This window comes from Chelmon rostratus, chromosome 5 (genome assembly GCF_017976325.1).
Source record: "Chelmon rostratus isolate fCheRos1 chromosome 5, fCheRos1.pri, whole genome shotgun sequence".
Lineage (NCBI taxonomy): Eukaryota > Metazoa > Chordata > Actinopteri > Chaetodontiformes > Chaetodontidae > Chelmon > Chelmon rostratus.
This window is the reverse complement of record NC_055662.1, coordinates 22,232,192-22,251,540: the sequence shown is the minus strand read 5'-3', so window position 1 is coordinate 22,251,540 and position 19,349 is coordinate 22,232,192. Positions and strand designations below refer to the sequence as shown.

At 41.8% G+C, this 19,349-nt stretch overlaps 3 protein-coding genes across 4 annotated transcripts; 1 reads left to right on the top strand and 2 right to left on the bottom strand.

Moving 5' to 3' along the window:
* The first annotated feature begins 1,303 nt into the window (after positions 1-1,303).
* Positions 1,304-3,824, top strand: akr1a1a (aldo-keto reductase family 1, member A1a (aldehyde reductase)). Its single transcript, XM_041937107.1, has 8 exons — positions 1,304-1,384; positions 1,485-1,604; positions 2,298-2,449; positions 2,549-2,744; positions 2,867-2,916; positions 3,024-3,173; positions 3,304-3,463; positions 3,759-3,824. The coding sequence occupies exons 1-8, from the start codon at positions 1,304-1,306 to the stop codon at positions 3,822-3,824; spliced, it is 975 nt and encodes a 324-aa protein (XP_041793041.1).
* A 713-nt stretch (positions 3,825-4,537) lies between these two features.
* On the bottom strand, positions 4,538-13,632 carry LOC121606253 (valosin containing protein). The gene is made up of 17 exons (XM_041936455.1): positions 13,476-13,632; positions 11,609-11,720; positions 11,289-11,461; positions 11,055-11,197; positions 10,797-10,927; positions 10,579-10,710; positions 9,944-10,046; positions 9,230-9,363; positions 8,909-9,044; positions 7,768-7,880; positions 7,102-7,266; positions 6,896-7,018; positions 6,579-6,791; positions 6,100-6,408; positions 5,748-5,903; positions 5,472-5,626; positions 4,538-5,082 (listed from the first exon to the last, which is right to left on the bottom strand). Exons 1-17 carry the CDS (start codon positions 13,490-13,492, stop codon positions 4,977-4,979), a joined length of 2,421 nt encoding a protein of 806 aa, XP_041792389.1. The 5' UTR covers positions 13,493-13,632; the 3' UTR covers positions 4,538-4,976.
* Positions 13,633-13,972: 340 nt separating this feature from the next.
* fancg (FA complementation group G) lies at positions 13,973-19,149 on the bottom strand. Of its 2 annotated transcripts, none has more exons than XM_041937708.1 (14): positions 19,027-19,149; positions 18,199-18,298; positions 17,974-18,099; positions 17,668-17,840; positions 17,181-17,334; positions 16,781-16,911; positions 16,481-16,627; positions 16,102-16,262; positions 15,889-15,955; positions 15,449-15,765; positions 15,322-15,362; positions 15,039-15,212; positions 14,756-14,870; positions 13,973-14,456 (listed from the first exon to the last, which is right to left on the bottom strand). In XM_041937708.1, the coding sequence occupies exons 1-14, from the start codon at positions 19,105-19,107 to the stop codon at positions 14,324-14,326; spliced, it is 1,920 nt and encodes a 639-aa protein (XP_041793642.1). In that variant the 5' UTR covers positions 19,108-19,149; the 3' UTR covers positions 13,973-14,323. The 2 variants fall into 2 exon arrangements, with proteins under 2 accessions (XP_041793642.1, XP_041793643.1); XM_041937709.1 differs by having other exon boundaries at positions 18,199-18,295.
* Between the last annotated feature and the right edge of the window lie 200 nt (positions 19,150-19,349).

Below are 19,349 nucleotides of genomic sequence, written 5' to 3'. Positions count from 1 at the left end.
TTTCTTTCCCCATTAATCATCTCTAAACCCCTCAGATTTATCTTGTGCCCACCGGGAGGGGACCTGTAGGTTGAGAATCAGTGGACCAAACAACCAATAAACAGCAGTTAAAACTAGCTCTTACACATGCTGCTTACACATGGATGCATCAGTATTAAATCTAGTATATAATGTTATATGTGATGACTAATCAGTCACATGGGCCATTTTTTAAATGCATTACTTGTATTGGAGTATTTCTGCACCACTGTTCACTGTGTTGGTGCAGATGTAAGTATCTGAGATATTGAGGAATGAGGACACACCTGCATTCAGGTGATCAGCAGAATACTGTTATGATCATGTATGCAAGGATATGACCAGGTGTCATATCAGGTGTCTCGTGTTCTAATTAAAATGTATATCCTGAAAAATATCAGATTCGATACTGATCTACCACCAGTTCTTAGAAAGCAGCAAGAGGAGGCGACAAATAATTTTTGGAATCCTGTGTGATCAAACATTGGCAATATGTTTAACTGTGTGCTACTTCAGTGAGTACAGTGGAGTTTGGACACGTTTCATCAGCTTAAGTTACAGATAAACAAATGAAGTCAGACTTTGACCGCAGCCTGTTAAAATCCAGATGGACAGTTAACCCTGAGCCCATCTACCAGAGCGATCCCAGGTAAGAACAATGAAGAGACTGAAGAATAACCAGATTTTAATTCACTTTGTCTGTCTTTCCATTTACAGAGTGTGTTAGATCATTAGTGAGTTACACTCTGTCCTGCTGCTAGGTCAGGAGGCAGTCAGGGCAGGTGATCTGAGTTAAGAGACCATGTGAACCAACTGCAGTGGTCAATGAGTTCTGCATGTGTGTGTGTTTGTGCATCACATGGTAAGCATATAGCAGACAATTAGTGAACCATGGGTAGGCTCTGAGATGTGCCGCAGTAACACCACACTGTGACTAATCCCATATACCTGTATCAGCTATTTCTGGAAATAAGGCTGGGTTCACTGATAGTTTATGTTTCCACTGAAACACACTTTTCAGCTCAGAGGGAAAAAAAGCAAATAAGGAAAAACAGGTCACCAAGTGGTATTTTTTTTTGCTTCTTTCTTGGCAGAATTTTGATCTGCATGAATGATGGCTGCCGCTTTGTGAAAGTTAATGAATTGAGGCATGAGTGTGAATCAGTAACAAAGTATTAGGACTTAGTCATGATGACTGGGCCCGGTTCCAAAGGAGCCTACATCTGACCACCTCACACACGTCTCTGTCACCATCTTTCCTCCGTCAGGTCCGCAGAGTTGAACCATGAGCGCCTTCGTGACTCTCTCAACAGGGCAGAGGATGCCTGTGGTCGGACTCGGGACGTGGAAGAGCGCTCCAGGACAGGTAGAACTATAAACCCTTACGCAGGCTTTGCTTGTTATGACCAACCACAGTTCTGGAAATTGTTAATGATAAAAATGGTGTTTGGACTGTGTGTTCTCAGGTGAAGCAGGCGGTGCTGGCTGCTCTAGACTGTGGCTACAGACACATTGACTGTGCTGCTGCATACAGCAATGAGCAGGAGGTGGGAGAGGCTCTGGCTCTCAGGGTCGGTCCTGGGAAGGTAAGAAAACTGGTTCAGCTTGAATTGAACATTGATTTTGACAGTTTATTCTTGACCTTGGAAACAGCAGTCAATAGAACAACCTCAACTCAAGATCCACTTACTTTTCGTCAGTAGATGGAGTTTGTTCAGTCAACTGCAGAGATATAAACTTCCTTTAGAGCATTTTAAGACTCCTTGTCAATGTTGGACAGAAAAGGTTGAACTTGACAGCTGAAGTTTAACACTGAAAGCAGCAGTTTACAAAACAGTGTACACTGATATGCTTGTCAGCGCCCAGAATAATAAAAGGTTTGAACATCCACAGTTAGATGACAGCTGAGTTAACTTTATTTGCCGAGCATGACTGCAACATCTGCAGTTTAAGGAGACCTTCTTCTGCATCTAGTTCCTTCATTTCCTGTCATATCTACACTGGCACTAGCAAACAAAGGCAATGCTCAGAGTCAGCATCAGTCATTCTGTTTCTAAGGCGTGGTTAACTATTGGTCTGGAAACTGGAGTAAGGTTAATGTTGGCTTCAGGATTAACAAAGGGGGTCAAGGCAGGAATTGGAGTTTAGTGTACATTCTAGGTTAAGGTTGCTGGAGTTGTGATACGCCTGGAGTGCTCCGTCTCTGACTCAAGCATTTGAACTATCACTTATTTCCCTGCATCGAACAGTTTGTTTGCTCATTGTCCGTTCACCTACAGGCTTTGCGCCGCGAGGAGGTGTTTGTCACATCCAAACTGTGGAACACCAAACATGACCCAGAGGATGTTGAGGAAGCATGCAGGACCAGCCTGGCCGACCTGGGTCTCTCCTATTTGGACCTGTACCTTATGCACTGGCCCATGGCATTTCAGTGAGCAGCTGCACACAATGCACTGATTTTTGTCTCCCCACGTTTGCAGATCACTGTGAAATTACATACGTCAGCTGAGGCAGTCTTTGTGTCTTTTAGGCGGGGGAAGGAGCTGATGCCTCGAAGGGCAGATGGAAGTATTTGTTACTCTGGCACACATTACAGAGATACTTGGGCAGCCATGGAGAGCCTTGTGGACAAAGGTCTGGTCAAAGCTATAGGACTGTCCAACTTCAACGCCAGGCAGACTGATGACATCATCAGCATGGCCAAACACAAACCTGTGGTGAACCAGGTATAATGTGGCTTTTTCATAGGCAAAAGTAAATATACTTGATAAGGATTTATAGACAATAGTAATTATAATTAAGAAATAGGCTTAAAAAATGTCAAATTGTGCATCTCATTGTGTCACAGGTGGAATGTCATCCTTATTTGTCTCAAGCAGATCTCCTGTCTCACTGTCGGTCAGTGAAATTGGCAGTAACACATTATCAACACCTTATTTACTTTATTGAGGTCAGTTCCACCAAATACTGTTCCCATCGTGTCAGTAACAGCACATTTACCTCAGGTCAGTGGCAGTGTGTGTGACAGCCTACAGTCCTCTGGGCAGCGGGGACAGACCCTGGGCCTCTCCTGATGAGCCAAGTCTGCTACAGGATCCTCGACTGGGAGCCATCGCCCAGAGATACCAGAGAACACCTGCCCAGGTTATACTCAGGTAAGACACAAAAGCTTCCTCAAATAGAAAGAAACTTGCAGGCTCAGGTGTACAGTCAGTAAAGTGATGAACACGACCAGAACCAAACCCTGACCATTTTGACCGCTGCTTAAATCTGTCTTTTTGGCAGGTGGCATGTGCAGAGGGGTGTCGTGTGTATCCCTAAAAGCGTGATGCCATCCAGGATCCAGCAGAACTTGCAGGTGTTTGACTTTAACCTGTCAGAAGAGGACATGAAGCTGATCGAATCCTTCAACCTCAACAAGCGCTTCATCATCCCATCAGTGGAGGTGAGTCACTGATCTTATGACACCTCAAGAGAGTTTAACATGACGGCCTTCCTCAAGCAGAGCCAGTTTAATACTGGTGGCTTGCATGTATGTGCTAACTGCTGGAGACTCACTGATGACACCACATGGCTGAATCATCAGCTGGTTTTAGATGTCCATGAATCGCTGCATCTTTCTTAAAGATGACTGTATCAATATGAGTCAAACATCCTGACTCGTGTGGTTGTCTATAATGTAATCAAACACTCATACAGTAATAAAGTGAGCATAACTTCTTTCCTTTTTTTTTAAACAGAGGGCTGGCAAGAGAGTGTGGAGAGATGCAGAACATCCACATTTCCCCTTCCATGATCCTTACTGAGTCTACACGCAAGGAATGCAAAAATGAGTATTTCAAGATGATTGTCAGAAATGCTGAAGAAACCGAATTTCTAAAGTGAATTAAAATCTGATCAAAATGCATTTTTTCCTCTGCTCTGAATTGTTTTAATATTTAACTGACAATTTGTCAGGAAATTGCTGAAAACATGTTTTTCCAGCCACATGAGATTGCAGTACAGGAAAAAGAAAAAAAAAAACTCACAACTTTTCCACTGCCAGAGTGACACTGTGTGGTCAGTAACAGAACTGCCTGTCTGCTCAGTGTCACTTATCACTTGGTGCCTGCATGTCTCAGAGGGCGATGTTTCTTTCAAGGGTAAATCACTGAATGCACTGCTCTCAGAGCTGAAAACATTCAATTGTGTTGCTCTTCTGAACACATCAATGAATTATCCTTTTGACCTTTCAGTGTCAGGTAGAATTAAATGCACAACTGTGGTGGAGATTGAGGCCAATGTCATGTCGCTCTGCATTCCTTGTCTGTCTGTGAAACTGTCAAATAAAATTCCAACCAAATTTATAGTGTTTGCAACACTATAAATGGAAGTCACCAAGTTCATTATACCCAAAATGCACTTCATATAGAGGATATGTACATTAAGATTTCTGAAATATTACATATCATATTACAAATCATACAGAACGTACATCAACTCTGCATTAATTAAGTTTCAAACAGACACTGATAACACCTCCATTTCGTGAGATTTTATTTTCAACAACATAACCTTGACAAACTTGTAATACATTATATGCTACTGTTTAAAAAAAAAAAGAGGAAGTCATAAGCAATATGTTTTTTCTTTTCTTTCTTTTAGTCTAGCATAGAATCCCGTCACTAAAGCCATTCATGTTGGTTGTGATATACTGAGAATGAGGCCACTCATTAACGCCCCCCACCCCCGCCCTCCCTCCCCAATCTGCATCAGTCACTCACCTTCCAGTTCCAACATCCCCTTACCCCCACCCACATCAAAGCCAGGGCAAACCAAGCGGCTACATGCTTTCTCCGAGGGAAGTCATACAAAAAAAGGGAACACATGAAAGAAGCACAAAGTCCTAAAAATGTGGAATCTGGTGAGAATTTGTACAGGTGTGATCCCGCTACTGACCACTGTGGGGCAGTGTACATTTATCCATAAAGGTCATCATCGTTGTCTTCATTGAACACTGGACCAGTGCCAGTTCCTCCTGAGCCATGGCTTGGACCACTGCCGCCTGTAGCACTGGAGGGAAACCTGAAAGAGAAAGAAAAGTCATTTACTATTTTTATAGAGGGATTATCCTCTAATATGGCAACTAGTGTTGTGGCAATTTTAGTCAGTCTGGATCTTCTATAGTCAGTGATTCTAGGAAAACGTCATCGCTAATACAATAAAGCTTTTTACAAACATCTTTTTAAACATTCAGGTTAGGTCTAACGTCCATGTAGACAGCAGATTTATGTGAAATTGACCAATCACCTCCTTCTTAACTCTGGCTGCAAATCAGAACAGGGGCTCATAAGCAGATTTTTTTGTAACAACTCTGCAGAAAGGATGACACCCCACGTCCATGGTGTCATGCCACAAAGCTCAACTATGCAGCTACCAATACTTAAGTTAATACAAAATGTCAGAGCATATACCTGAAGCTGCCAAAGCCACGGCTCTGCTGCAGTGTCTGAGCAAACATCTCATATTTGCGGATGTCGTTGTCACTGACGGAGCGACGAGCGAATCGCATCGCCTCTTCAAAGTGGTCCTTTCTGATCTCTGGCACAGGATCATCCTCTTCTACCTCCTACGCATAAAAAGATGAGAACGAGAGTTTCATTAACATGCAAAACGTGAAACAGGGCAGAGGTGTGCAGATGTTCATCCAGATGTGGAAAAGTAGGCGAGGGGACAGAAACAGTGCTGACCATAGCCGATGGGTTGGTCTGCCTCTCCCTCTCTCTGCGGATCTCATTCTCAATGCTCTCTCTGATGGCCAGCTTACACGCCCGCTGGCAGATCTCTGTAAGATCTGCTCCAGAGAAGCCATTGGTCATCTTCGCCAGGAAGTCCAAGTCCACATCCTATCAACAAACAATTACAAAATTAGAAATTAGGTTTAGGAAGTATCAGAATGACTACATGCTCCTACAGGAGATTTTCATGTTTCATGAAGCAAACCTGATATTTTTTTATTTAATTTTTTTTTTAATCCAATGACTATTTGTATTTCTTAAAAATACATAAATGAATAAAAAGACCAAGTAGTGGCACTGTCACCTTGCTGATGGGGCTCTTGCGCAGGTTGGCTTTCAGGATGCTCATCCTGCTCTTCTCATCGGGCAGGGGGATGTAGATGAGCTGATCCAGACGGCCAGGTCTCAGGATGGCGGGGTCGATGATGTCTGGTCTGTTTGTGGCTCCGATGATGAAGACGTTCTTCTTGCTGGACATTCCATCCATCTCAGTCAGGATCTGGTTGATGACACGGTCAGCTGCTCCACCGCCGTCTCCCACATTGCCACCACGGGCCTTGGCTATGGAGTCCAGCTCATCAAAGAAGAGAACGCATGGGGCTGCTTGACGAGCCTAGAAACATCACAGGGACAAACAAACGTCTTAGAAAACAATAATTCTGGAGAGTGAAATTAGCTGCAAACATTGAAGCATATGCTTGTTCTACAGACTAATGCACAATATTCCAGATTCATCCACTCTGCACTAAAGTTCAACGACAGACATCCTAACAACATTTTTACCTTGTCAAAGATCTCTCTGACGTTGGCCTCAGACTCTCCAAACCACATGGTGAGCAGCTCAGGTCCTTTGATGGAGATGAAATTTGCCTGGCACTCATTGGCGATAGCTTTGGCCAGCAGTGTCTTACCACAACCAGGGGGGCCGTAGAACAGCACACCCTTGGATGGGGTCATGCCAAACTTGAGGAACTTGTCTGGGTGCTCCACTGGGTACTGAATTTTAAGAGGTGGAAAAGCACAGCGAGAAGACATTATTATGTTACAGTTTGTGACACATCCATTTCAGACATGATCTTACTTTAAGAGGAGGTTCCTACCTGCACCAACTCCTGCAGCTCCCTCTTGACATCATCCAGACCTCCGATGTCCTCCCAGGTGATGTTGGGAACCTCAACAACTGTCTCCCTCAGTGCAGATGGGTTGCTCTGGCTCAGGGCCCACTGCAGGACAGTGTTTAGCATGTAAGTGAAGGCTCAGAAGACCATTATAAAGCAAACACCAAAAACCATATTACAGTTCTTACCTTGAAGTCGTCCATAGTGACAGCAAGTGAGTTCATTACTTCAGCATCAATGGTCTCATCCTCGAGGTCGATCAGGTCCATCTTCTTCCTGATGGCCTGCAGGGCAGCCTCAGAGCAGAGAGCAGCCAGATCTGCACCCACATGTCCATGGGTCTCATTGGCTACCTACATAACAGATACAGAGAGCACAATGATACTTTCCTGTCCAGTATGCTACACAGTACACCTTCATCAAGTTTAACTAGGAACACTGCTACTGCAGTGAATTACTCTGAATATGACAGTGTGTGTATTCATTTCCCCAGCTGGGGATTAATAAAGTTGATCTTATCTTATCATTTACTGTTAGGGTTAGGGGTTAATTATTGCATGTCTGCATCATGTTGAATGGCAACTGTCAAATTAAATCAACACACTGGGTGCTACACAATCTGGCCCAGAGTGAAGAGTGAAGAAATGAAGTGATGTTAAACTAAGCTACCTGATTTGATGGTGCAACGGCCATTCCACATAAAATAAAATTCTGTCAGATTCCATAAAACAATAGCAAATAAAATGCAATTTTCTAAGTTATAGGCAATAATAATAATCACACAATTCTACCTCTCCCCAGGGAAGAAGTGTGTTGTGTAGTGTCACCTGACTGCAAATCTATCGTGTACAGACCTGTTCCAAGTCAACATCGTCAGCCAGTTTCATGTTCTTAGTGTGAATCTGGAGAATCTCCAGTCTGCCAGTGGCGTCAGGGATGCCGATGTCCACTTCCCTATCAAAACGCCCTGGAGGTGGTGGAGGTTAAAACACACACTCATTAGTTCCAATGAAACAGACACATCTCAATACAGTTAAAGAGCACAGCCTGCCTCGCAACCCTCTCTGCAGTGGTCTGGCAGCAGAAGCAATGTGTCAAAATCATAGATATGAGTTGCAAAAGTAACAGTCTTCATTTTCCAAAGCATCAGTATTTGATGATTAAGCAAGTTCCAATACTAATCCTTTGTGGAGGCTGTCAGAAACATCCCTATACCTTCAGGCCTTTGAGTCTGCACAGCATTGTGAGAAACTGACCCACTAATGACTTCAAACTAAACAGCAGCCAGCAGCTAATCGGTGATATGACAGCATGCTTTAGACAACATCGTAGGACAGCTTCAGGTAATATAAAATAAGACACAGTGACTTTGGGTCTATTGCAGTGACATTTCTTCACTACAGCACAACTCCACTTAAAATGATGCTGTTGGTGGAAAATTACAATTGGATTTGATGGAGATGAGCAGAAGTTCCTGCTACAATAATCCTACATGGTGTCTATGAATATTACGCAACACTAACATTAACATTATAGGCCACAAGACCAAGTGTTACAGGAAACCAGGCTATATTTTAGTGCCAAGCTATTCAGCATCTACATTGTGTTTACAATCTTAAACACAGGCCTGTTGTTGGCCATGAGTGCACTGTACCATATTGGTGAAAAAATAAATAAATAAAACTCAAATATAAGAAATATATTGACCACCAGCTAATAGCACTCAATCCAATATTTAAAAAGGAATAATATCAGAGGGAGACACATGGTAGAGACATCACTAATAAAACATGAGTTAAACATAACCAATGGGAACTACACCAACAAACAAGACCTGAGTTATACAAGATACATTTTTTCTTTTACTAAAGGTGTGTATGCATTGCTAGTTTTATATTTTACTATTATTTGCTGCCTTATACATATACATGCATGAGATGCGTCTTCTAGTTACAGCTGCAGTAACTAAACACAATGTTAAAACAGACAACTTACCAAATCTCCTGAGAGCTGGGTCAATGCTGTTGGGTCTGTTGGTGGCAGCCATGACGATGACATGAGCTCTCTGTTTCAGGCCGTCCATAAGAGTCAGCAGCTGAGAAACAATGCGCCTCTCCACCTCTCCATGAGTCTTAAAAAAATAAAACATGCATTATTGCTATACAATTCACATTTTAAATGCTTAAAAAGAAAAGAAATTATAGAGAAAGATATTACACTATTTTTGAAATTCCAAAGACATTTTCAGGTCATTTCAAAAACAAATTCTAAATAGACGCTGTACTGTCCATTTAGTTTCCCTCTCTTCCCGCTCACCTTCTCTCTCTTAGGAGCAATTGCATCAAGCTCATCGATAAAGATGATGGCAGGAGCATTCTTCTCTGCTTCCTCGAAGGCCTTTCTCAGGTTACTCTCGCTCTCTCCTGCCAGCTTACTCATGATCTCAGGACCTAAAATGCAGAGCCAACATTTGATTGCAGAGGAAAGCACAGCCTTTACTGTATTCAACGAATATGCATGGTTCACAAGAGAGGCTCCATCCCATCTAAACACTCTAACAGATAACACCGGAACATGTCTAAGACTTCAATGCATACACTACATGCACAGCATAACTACGTGAAATAAGAGTATTAACCATACAAACCAACGTTCCTAACTGTGAACTCTTATTCTAGTAGATGACATACCTCCACTATATTAAAGCAGACTTTTACAAAGATTATGTTGCACTTCTTGCAGCTAGGCAATTACACGTCTTTTAATAAAGCACCACTAATGTCAGATGATTCTGCAGAGATGCATGTTTACAAAAAAAAAAAAAAACCTAAAATGATGCAGAAATTGTACTTTGTTCTTCATAGTACATCCAAGCAACTATTGATAAGACTAATGCTTATTGTGAAGAGTCAAAAAACATAACCATCAGCAACTACAAGGCAATGGGATCAAGGAGAAAGGCAATGCCGCCAAGGACAGTATTATCATAAAAAAATGTGTATGGCGGACAAACATCGATGGTGTTCATACCATTAATCAAGAAGAAGAAAGCTCCAGTTTCATTGGCAACGGCTCTGGCAATCAAGGTCTTTCCAGTTCCAGGAGGTCCATACAGCAGAATTCCACGTGGGGGCTGAAAAGGTGCAAAAACTTTTTAAATAAGAACTTGTAAAATCAAAAGCGTTTTTATGATAAATAATGGCAGACTGAATTTCTCTACAGTTCAATTCTGTGGCCTTAATGATGGCATTGTTTCACATAATAAAGTCAGTCTATCAAAATAAAAACCAGCAAACACTGATCCATGTTATGAGGTAGCGCTCTTACTTAAATAATTACACTTTAAATGTATTATATTATCAGACATACTAAATATGGTGTAAAAGCAGCATAGGTGTAGAAGACTCCATAAATCACTCAACAACATCAGTACACAGCAATATCTGGCTAAAGCTAGTCAATATTTGCCTGCACAAATCTGGTTAGAGCACAACCAAAATTGAGGATGGGTGCATTTTATTTAATAGAAATTCAACTTTACCTTTGAATGAAAAGACAGGACTATTCTCTTCATTTCAAAGCAATACTGACTCACTTCTTATTTTACATTGAAGGCCAAACAAGTCTGATTTGTTCCTCCATGCAGATTTCAAAAGGTGACTTACCTTGACTCCTATGGCCTTGAACAGTGCAGGGTGTCTAAGAGGCAGCTCCACCATCTCTTTGATTTGAGCTAACTGCTTCCTCACTCCTCCAATGTCATCATAGCCCACCTCATTCAAGGACTCTTCCTCATCCTGCAAACCACAAGATGTTGAAATCTCAATGTGGCATATTTTTGGTGAATGTTATCCCATGAACTGTGTGTGTACCTGCTACCCACCTCTCTCCTGATTGGCTCTCCCTCACAGTGGATGACTGTATCAGGAGCAACAATGCAGTAGGGAGAGGGATCTGTCTCTACCACTTTGAACTCTACAGCACGCATGCCTCCTCTGACCAAGAAAATATCACCTTCACAAGGTAAAAGAAAACAATGGTATGGTTACTTTAACAGAGCTGCATGTTATACTGTACGCTGAAACAGATTTGATCAGCCAGGCAAAAAATATTTGGCCTGACAACGGAAGATTGTACTTACCTTTGCGGATTGGCCTGTAAGCCTCCAGAAAGTATGGCTTCAGGTAGACCTCAAACAGGTTGCCAGTAATTCCCTCTACTGTGTCATCTATTGGAAGGACGTGGATCCTCTTTCCGTACTTCACATCAGGACATGGCTGAATGCTGAAGGAGATATTAGACTTAACACCATTTCTTTAGTTTATTTTTTTAAGGGCTGAGGAAAAATTCAAGACAAATGTGTGCTTTTCCCCACCTGATGACGTCACCCAGTCGGACCCTCAAATTGTTGCGGACGACCCTGTTCATGCGAACCTTTTCATCGGAACAGGTGTCGTCAGACAGCACGATGCACACAGTTTCCCTCCTCTTCTTTCCCTTCATCAGCACGGTGTCTCCACGGAAGAGCTGCAGCTCGTCCATCTTGGTCTTAAAAATGATTTTGTACATTTAGATTATTACATTTTAAATATTAAGATGAAAAATAATATCCAAACATCTAATCTATTATGACAGACAACAAATATGAGAATTTGTTGAAACATCAGATACGCATAAAATCTCCTGCAGGCCTACCTGAGAGAGAGACACCACACTGTTGTCTTCATTGATGGATTCATCAACGATCAGTCTGTTGGGTCTGTTCTTCTGTTTCAGAATTGCAGTGGCTAGATCATCATTTTTTGATCTATGATGAGAAACGGATAAAACAAGATGTTAGTCACACATAATCTTTCTTTTTGTGCACTTTCAAGGTCTCACCAGGGCCTACAATAACCAAGCTGCTCAAATTAGTACTTAATTGTTTAACAGAAAAATCTATTTAGGAAACCATTAACATCTCATTATTCCACAGCAAATTAATATCAGGTCTGTGAAATCTGCTAATGTTAAACCAAGTAGTAACAGTGCTTTGTGACACTGAAACTTCTCAGTTTCTGGTTTAGTTTCTCTGGTATGTCTACAGAGAATTGGAAAACACCCTTTACTTAACTCCTTACCCCCAATAAGTTATTGGGATCACTTTAAACCCAAGATTAAATAGTGTCAAAGACAGATGAGGCATACTTATTGCTCTGGCTTAAGTTGTTTTACTACTGGTCGTTTGTGTTTTGTACAGCTATTTGTAAAATGTATTTTACTGTAATTTGCTCTGCACTGTTTTGTGTTAAGTGCACATCCGGGAATGAGAGTGGCAAATTATCTTAAATGACAAATGATATAAGGCTTTAGTCAATTCTATTTACTCAGTATTGTATTATGTGTATATGTTCCTACATAATTATTACATTACACTATAACAGTGACTATAAATTCATACGTATGCATCGCTGCAACCGGCAGCCCAAACAGGTCGTTTACACAACTTGCCAATTACAGTGACTAAACGTCACCTACGGATAACACGCACTATCATGCGTACATTTAAAATACTACCTAAAACCGACTCGCTGTTAACGCTAAGCTTCAAATTGCCACAAGTTTCCAGAAAACTCTTCAGCCGGTTTTGTAGTTTCCCTTTCGTGTTGTTAGCATGCTAATGCTAGCCTTTTAGCTAACTGACTGGCGAGCAAGCGAGCCCAGATGACACAGCAAAAGAATTAGAAAAAAACTTTGTTAGCTAGCTAGGTTCCTCAACGGAAAGACTACGTTAAAACTCTATCGTGACTTGAAATACATTAATGCTGGCTACCAACGCATGAATGACCTGCAAAGTAATCAGATGATGAACTGTGTTATTTCAAGACTGTTTGGCTAACAGCATAATAGAGCCCAAGTAAATTGACGATCATTTCGAATGAATAGCCTAACCCTGTTAGCCTTTTAGCTTTGATGCACTGTGCAAAGAGGCTATAGACAGCTCGCCATGTAGTTAGCCGCCTGGATGGCTAACATTAGCTAGCGTTTTCTTCGGGTAACCGTTAACCCACTACATACGTCTAAACCCTACTCTAATTAAAATTTATTGAAGTTACAATTTGAAATCAATTCGACCGGTGGATAGGCCACCTTGTCGGTGTGATGGTGGATGGCTTTGGCCTTGACACTGTTGCTAAGCTAATGTTAGCATTCAAACACGACAGCAATGACTACGCTTTGTCAAGTCGCTGTCACACAGCTGGCTAACTCCAGACCGGTAATTGGCCAAAGACAACCCTGTGGATGGCAACAGTTTAACATCTGTCAACAGTTCATCTGGATAATACCCTACTGTCAGTGGATTTCCAATGTCAGGTTATCTAACCAACGGCAAAAGTGCGGAGGCTGAAGTAACTGACCCCATTAGCTCTCCTGCTAGCAAACTCGGTAATGTATTAGCAATCGAGCTAACTTTAATAAACTACCGTATTCTGAGCTGACGCTAGCCATTTAAAAGGCATTTGCTGATAGCCATTGTTCAGAAAAACGCATTTTAATAGGACTGAAAGATATGTGTACTTACTCCCCTCCCGAGGCCATGGTCGTCCACCTGGATTACTATTAATAAATAAAGAAATTCTATCTAAATGTTTAAGAAGCTTAACCGGTTCACGTTACTCAACGGTCTCTGAGATTTCACGCGAAACAGTAAAACGTTCCGTGCTCTTCTTTACAGTTATACCATGAGCTGGATGCATCCGTCATTGTGATTGGCTGGAGGCTGCCTGTTACTTCCGGTAGCCAATGAGAGAATCTGGAGTCTGACGTCAACAGGAATATTGTGGAAATGTGGCCAGTCACAATTGAGTGGGACGTTCCTATTGTCACTAACTTTTCTGTTATTGGTCACTTAAACCCATCACTAAACTTCTGTCATCCAATTAACGTGTACCGCGTTGGTGTTAAAGAGTCGTAAAAACATGAAATTGGCGTCTTTTTCTTGATAATGACGGCACATGTGCGAAGAAAAGAACTAATTAATGTTTTCATTTGTGTTTTATTTATAGAAGCAGTCCATACAAAATCGGTATAAATAGGTATTTTAGACCAGCAACACAATTTATCTTCTGAAGTAGTATAAATTCTGCTTTATCTTGACAAGTATAATCAATTATTTAAGTAACAGGCTTGATTACTCTTGCCTTGCCAAAATAAGCATTTCATTTCCAATAACCACGAAATTTTACTGTATATCTAGTAATCTTTAATCATTTCATGAATAGGTTTACCACCCACACACACTCACTCTCAAAAACTGAAAGCCCTTGCAAGATACTTTATTTGCAAGATGCTTTATTTTACTGTCCCAATAGATACATGATTGTTGTGGGTATGGGTTTCAGTTCAAAGGCCAGAGAAAGTTGATCCCATTCAGTAAGTGATAGGGTATTCTTCTTTTGTCCCTCTCTGGGCTGACAAGGTAGGCCCAAGTTCCTGGATTCTGTGGTGCAGCTCTGCGGAGTCCAATAATGGGCCAGACTGGGGTTCCTGTAGGTAAAGACTTCTGCAACACAGAAGAAATATACTAGTTAGAAGAAGAGCAACATCACAGTATTGTAAATGTTCTCTGCTTGAAGCAGCACAAGACTGATTAAACTAATATGGGTTTACATTTTTTCTTTTTTTCTTTTTTTTCATTTACGCTGTTTTCTAATAGCCTCTCACCTATGTGATGTGTGCATGAATGTGTGTGTGTGTGTGTGTGTGTGCACATACTGTATAACATACTACAGATATATACACAGCACAGTATAAACCAAAAACTTAGCAAAGACTGTGAATTTAAGAATGGCAGTGTCTTACTCTACTGAGCATTGTTTGGTGAAGCTCCAGGTCTTTTCCCAACAAGCTGCTGCCTCCCATCTCCTGCCAAGCCTCCACAGCACTTCACCACACCACAGTCCTGCACCCACACAGCCTGAGACAGTACATACAGCATGATGGCATGTTCTAACAAAAGACCACACGAACCACGTACACATTCAGCACTGTTCAAGTATGGGCCTAAAGTTCATATGACTGACATTAAATAGCTTCGAGCTCTGCTGTATACAATATATTGTCAAGTTAAAGCTGTGGTGTGTACCTGGAAACGCCTGCAAGCTGAGCTGCAGGTCTCTCAATGCCTCTCTCAGCTGGTCTGTCTGAGAGAAGCTGATGCCCCTACCAGCTAGTGAAAGCCCCTTCAGCCTCTGGAGGACACACAGATCTGTTCCCTGCCTGCCAACCATGTCTGCACTGGGTATCTGTGGTTGGCAACCTGTAATTAACAATCAACAGAATAAAATGCAAAATGTAACAGTAGCTTTAGGGTGTGTAGAAAGGGCAATTTCTCTCCAAAGCATCAAAAAAGTCAGAAAAGTACTCACCTGTCTTTTTAAAGCGCACTTTCACCAGAAGGTTGACACACCTGTAACACACAGTCAAATCTTATGTTTTTTTTTTACAATCGCAAAAAAACAGTGACAGAAATAAAGTCAATTTCATCTTGCAGACCTTGTGTAGTGAGTCACAGCTTGTTTCCACTCCTTCAGGTGAGTGTGGCAGTGACCCTGGAGGAGGTAGGCAGCCCCTGTCCAGAGCAGCATCCCCACCCTATCTTCACCCTTGGCATCCACAGCCCTGGCCTCAGCCTCACACTTCTCCTCAGGCTCCTCCACCACCAACGTCTCTGGCAGCAGCTCCAGTGTTGTGCTAATTACTTCATCGCACAGCGCCATGCAATCAGCGGGCCGTCGGGCCATGAGCAACGCAGCACCAGCCTCCAGGTAAAGCTCGGGTAACCTGGGGAGGGGAGAGACCTCAGCATGCAACTGAGACAGAGACATACAGCAAACAGGCATCAATTAACATGTTAATAAAAATATTCAGTATAATAGCATGTACAAAAGTAGGTCATCATTAAATTATCTTGTATGTCAGGGTTTTTGTCTTACTCCATGTTTATCTTCTGAGTGTAGAGCAGCCAGCAAGTCCAAATAATATTCCACACCTTCTGACAGCCTGAAGAAACACCAACAACACCCATATTGTAACTACAGTGTGTGCTATGTCTGCACTATTCTCATCTCCATCTTCTGGTTTTTAGTAGTGGTCAGGTGACGGTAAACCACTCTGAGACACTCTGAGTTCTGTGCTGGTCTTCTCACCTCCCATGGAGCACACACTTCTGGGCCAGACTGTGAAGGACAAAGAGGGCAGAGGGAACTGAGAGCAGGCTCTTCAGTGATTGGCCGCGGAGCAGTAAGGACGGGGAGAGGAGATGAGTACCAGCCACAGCAGGCTCTGTGACAGAGGGCAACATCAAAGTCTGTGAGACAAGAGAGGTTTCATGTTTCAGTACGAAGGCCTATGCTAACATGAATGTGTGTCAGTGTCTTAAATAAACCTTTAGGCTTATCTATTAAGGGCTACACTTTAACAATTAAAATAATTTATCTACAGCTAGATGACAAACATTAATCCATATTTTTTTCAGCAGTTGCTATTTTTCTGTCTTCCCTAGTACTGTATACTTGTGTTACTCACTGAGTGCAGCAAACGAAGAGCCTGTATCTCAGCCTTAGTGTTGCCCAACTGTCTGTAGACAAGCATGCTCTGGTACAGAGCACATACACACCGAGAGTCTGTCTCCAGTGCTTTCCTGTAACACTGCAATGCCATCTGAGGGCGACTCTGGAGACAAAAGCAAAAACACACTCTCACTGCATGCAAATGCTCAAACCTGTTGTGCCCATGCACGATGCATGCTAATTTTCTTTGTATGTGTAGAGTCTGATTGTGTGTGTGTGTGTGTGTGTGTGTGTGTGTGTGTGTGTGTGTGTGTACCATATGGCCAAGGCAGGAACCTGAGAGGAGGTGTGTGTATGCTACTAGAGTTCTGGGAGCTGGCAGGGAGGAAGCTGTCTGCAGACCAGACAGCGCTTCTGAACTCTGACCCTCACTCAACCGTTCTGCACCTTAATGGAACATACAGAAGACAGTAAAACACCAGATTTATTCCTCAATAACATGTCTAGTTATACATCAGTGTCATTTGATTAGTTTAGAAAAGATTATTGTCCTCAAACTACATGGAACAAATGTAAAATAGCAACAGCAGCAGAAATATTTGACTGACAATATTTTAGCCTTTGGGGGGATGCCCCTTTGGTAGATGAAACATGATCAAATAAAATTTTATATGGCTCTTAAATATGCATTAACAAAAAACATGAATGCTACTGACCTTGGGCAATGAAAGAACAGATCCGCAATAGTTCAAATAGCTGTCTTGGATCCATCACCAGCAGTGGAATGTCAGAGGACTTTCCTCCTGCCTCGCATCTCCTCTCATCCATAACTCCAACTGATAGTGTCTCAAACAAAGATAAGAGCTCATCCTTCATCACAGGAGAAAACACAGTGTAGTTTTATTTTATTTTATACTGTAATATCCACAATGACAACAAATACAAGATCAGTAAAGAAAGGCCATGCGATGCAGAGGAAATGCATATATATGGCACATATCCATTATATCACAAACAGACCATGGTGTAGTTCAGCTGGAAGCTAACTGAGACCCACTGTTTTAGTTTGGTCCATACCAAAGGCTCAATGACAGTTGTCTCATTAGCTTAAATAAACTGGACTGAATGGGTGATGCAACAGTGTCCCTTTAAACCACAGCAAAACAAGTCATGTGAGAACACAGCCTTCAAACACAGTCTTACCTGAAATTCCAGAATAGTTTTCAGTTGGCAGGTGGCCAGCCATATCACCCACTGCAGACAAAGAAGGTACAGTACAGAGGAATTCAAATCTGTGTTTCCCACTGATCTGAGAGCTGTTCTCCAAAACAAAGGAGGGTCTGACGCAACAGGGCCATCTCCTGTCATCTGCAGACCTGTGCAGAACAAGAGCAGGCAGCAAAAATCAGAGTTGAATTCTATGAACTACCATGAAACTGGATGTGTGGCATTTAGTTTCTGCGTAATCAACATCTATGGTTTTGTCATCACCTCACAGCTCAGGCCTACCTCTCACTGTGGCTTGTATAAGGAGCAGCTCAGCTTCTGAGAACTGAGACAGAGCAGCAGAGCACAAACAGGCATTGTACACTACTGTCAGCTCCAGCTGTGTGTGATGCACAAGAGGAGGGATACCTGCAGGAGAAGGAAAGAGAAACAAGGATGCATAAAAGTACAAACTGAGCCCCCCACCTCAACAAATGTGGCCTTTGTATTTTCAAGGAGATGGAGCACCTTGGATTTTCCTTAAAAGTTTATGAAACTCAGAAGAACACCATCTCAGATGGGCCTGGTTCTGGTCTCGGTTCACGGCATCGCCTCCTCCTTTGTGCTGCTGAAACAACGAAGTGAGAGCAAACTGGAAAGTCTCCAAGATTGTACTTACTTCATTTTATGCTACGTCACATTGCTACTGCACTGTGTTCTAGAGGGAAACATGACACTTTTCACACAACATGTATTATAGTAATAAGTTATCTCTTAAAAAAAGCTTTTACATACAAAACATGATCAGTTAGTAAAATCTGACTCAGAAAGATACACTATCCAGCAGTATATGAAATAGTTAAAACCAGCCAGTTACAACATTAAAATACTGCTTACATGTTAATGCATTAGTAATAATAATCAAATATTGAAATATAATAACTACAAAGAGAAGCCATTTCACATGACTGCTTTTACTTTTGATACTTGAAGTAGATTTTCCTGAAGAAAACCTCTTAATGTAGAATTATTTGATAGTGTGGTATGTCCATTCCTTCCATCTATTACTTAACATTAAAAGATGTGAATGATTCTTCCATCTCTGATAATAATTCATAACCTTATTTTCTGTCCAGCAAAAGAATTCAATAAATCAAACACAACAGTGGAAGACAATCTGTTTACGTTAAATATTCTGCACTATATGAGAGACCAGATATTACGGAGAGCAGAAGTTTAACAAAGACTGCACAATTTATCTAACGTTAAATCAACGTTAGCTAAAGTGTGTCAAAATGTTGTATATCAGCTAACGTTAACCGCTGAAAAGACGATATTAAACTGTTAACTACCTACCTTCCACTTGTTTACTAAGTCGTTGTTTTCCTGAATCCATTTAGATGATAAATAAAGCGGTTGGTGCATTTTATTAGACATTACATAGCTGTTTTGTGAAGAAGTTAGTGGTGTTTTGTTTGATTTTCCCTCGGTTGTCAAAGGTGAACTAACACCGGAAGTACGAAAGAAGCACCGGAAAAAAAAACGTTGTGAGAATATTACAGTGAGACCGTGCTGCCCCCCTGTGGACTAATCAGGAAACGCCACCGGCAGTCTGCCAACTGGCCAGCAGATGGTGCTATGACAAAACGTCAGTTGTGTTCTGGAAACTTCAGCCTGTT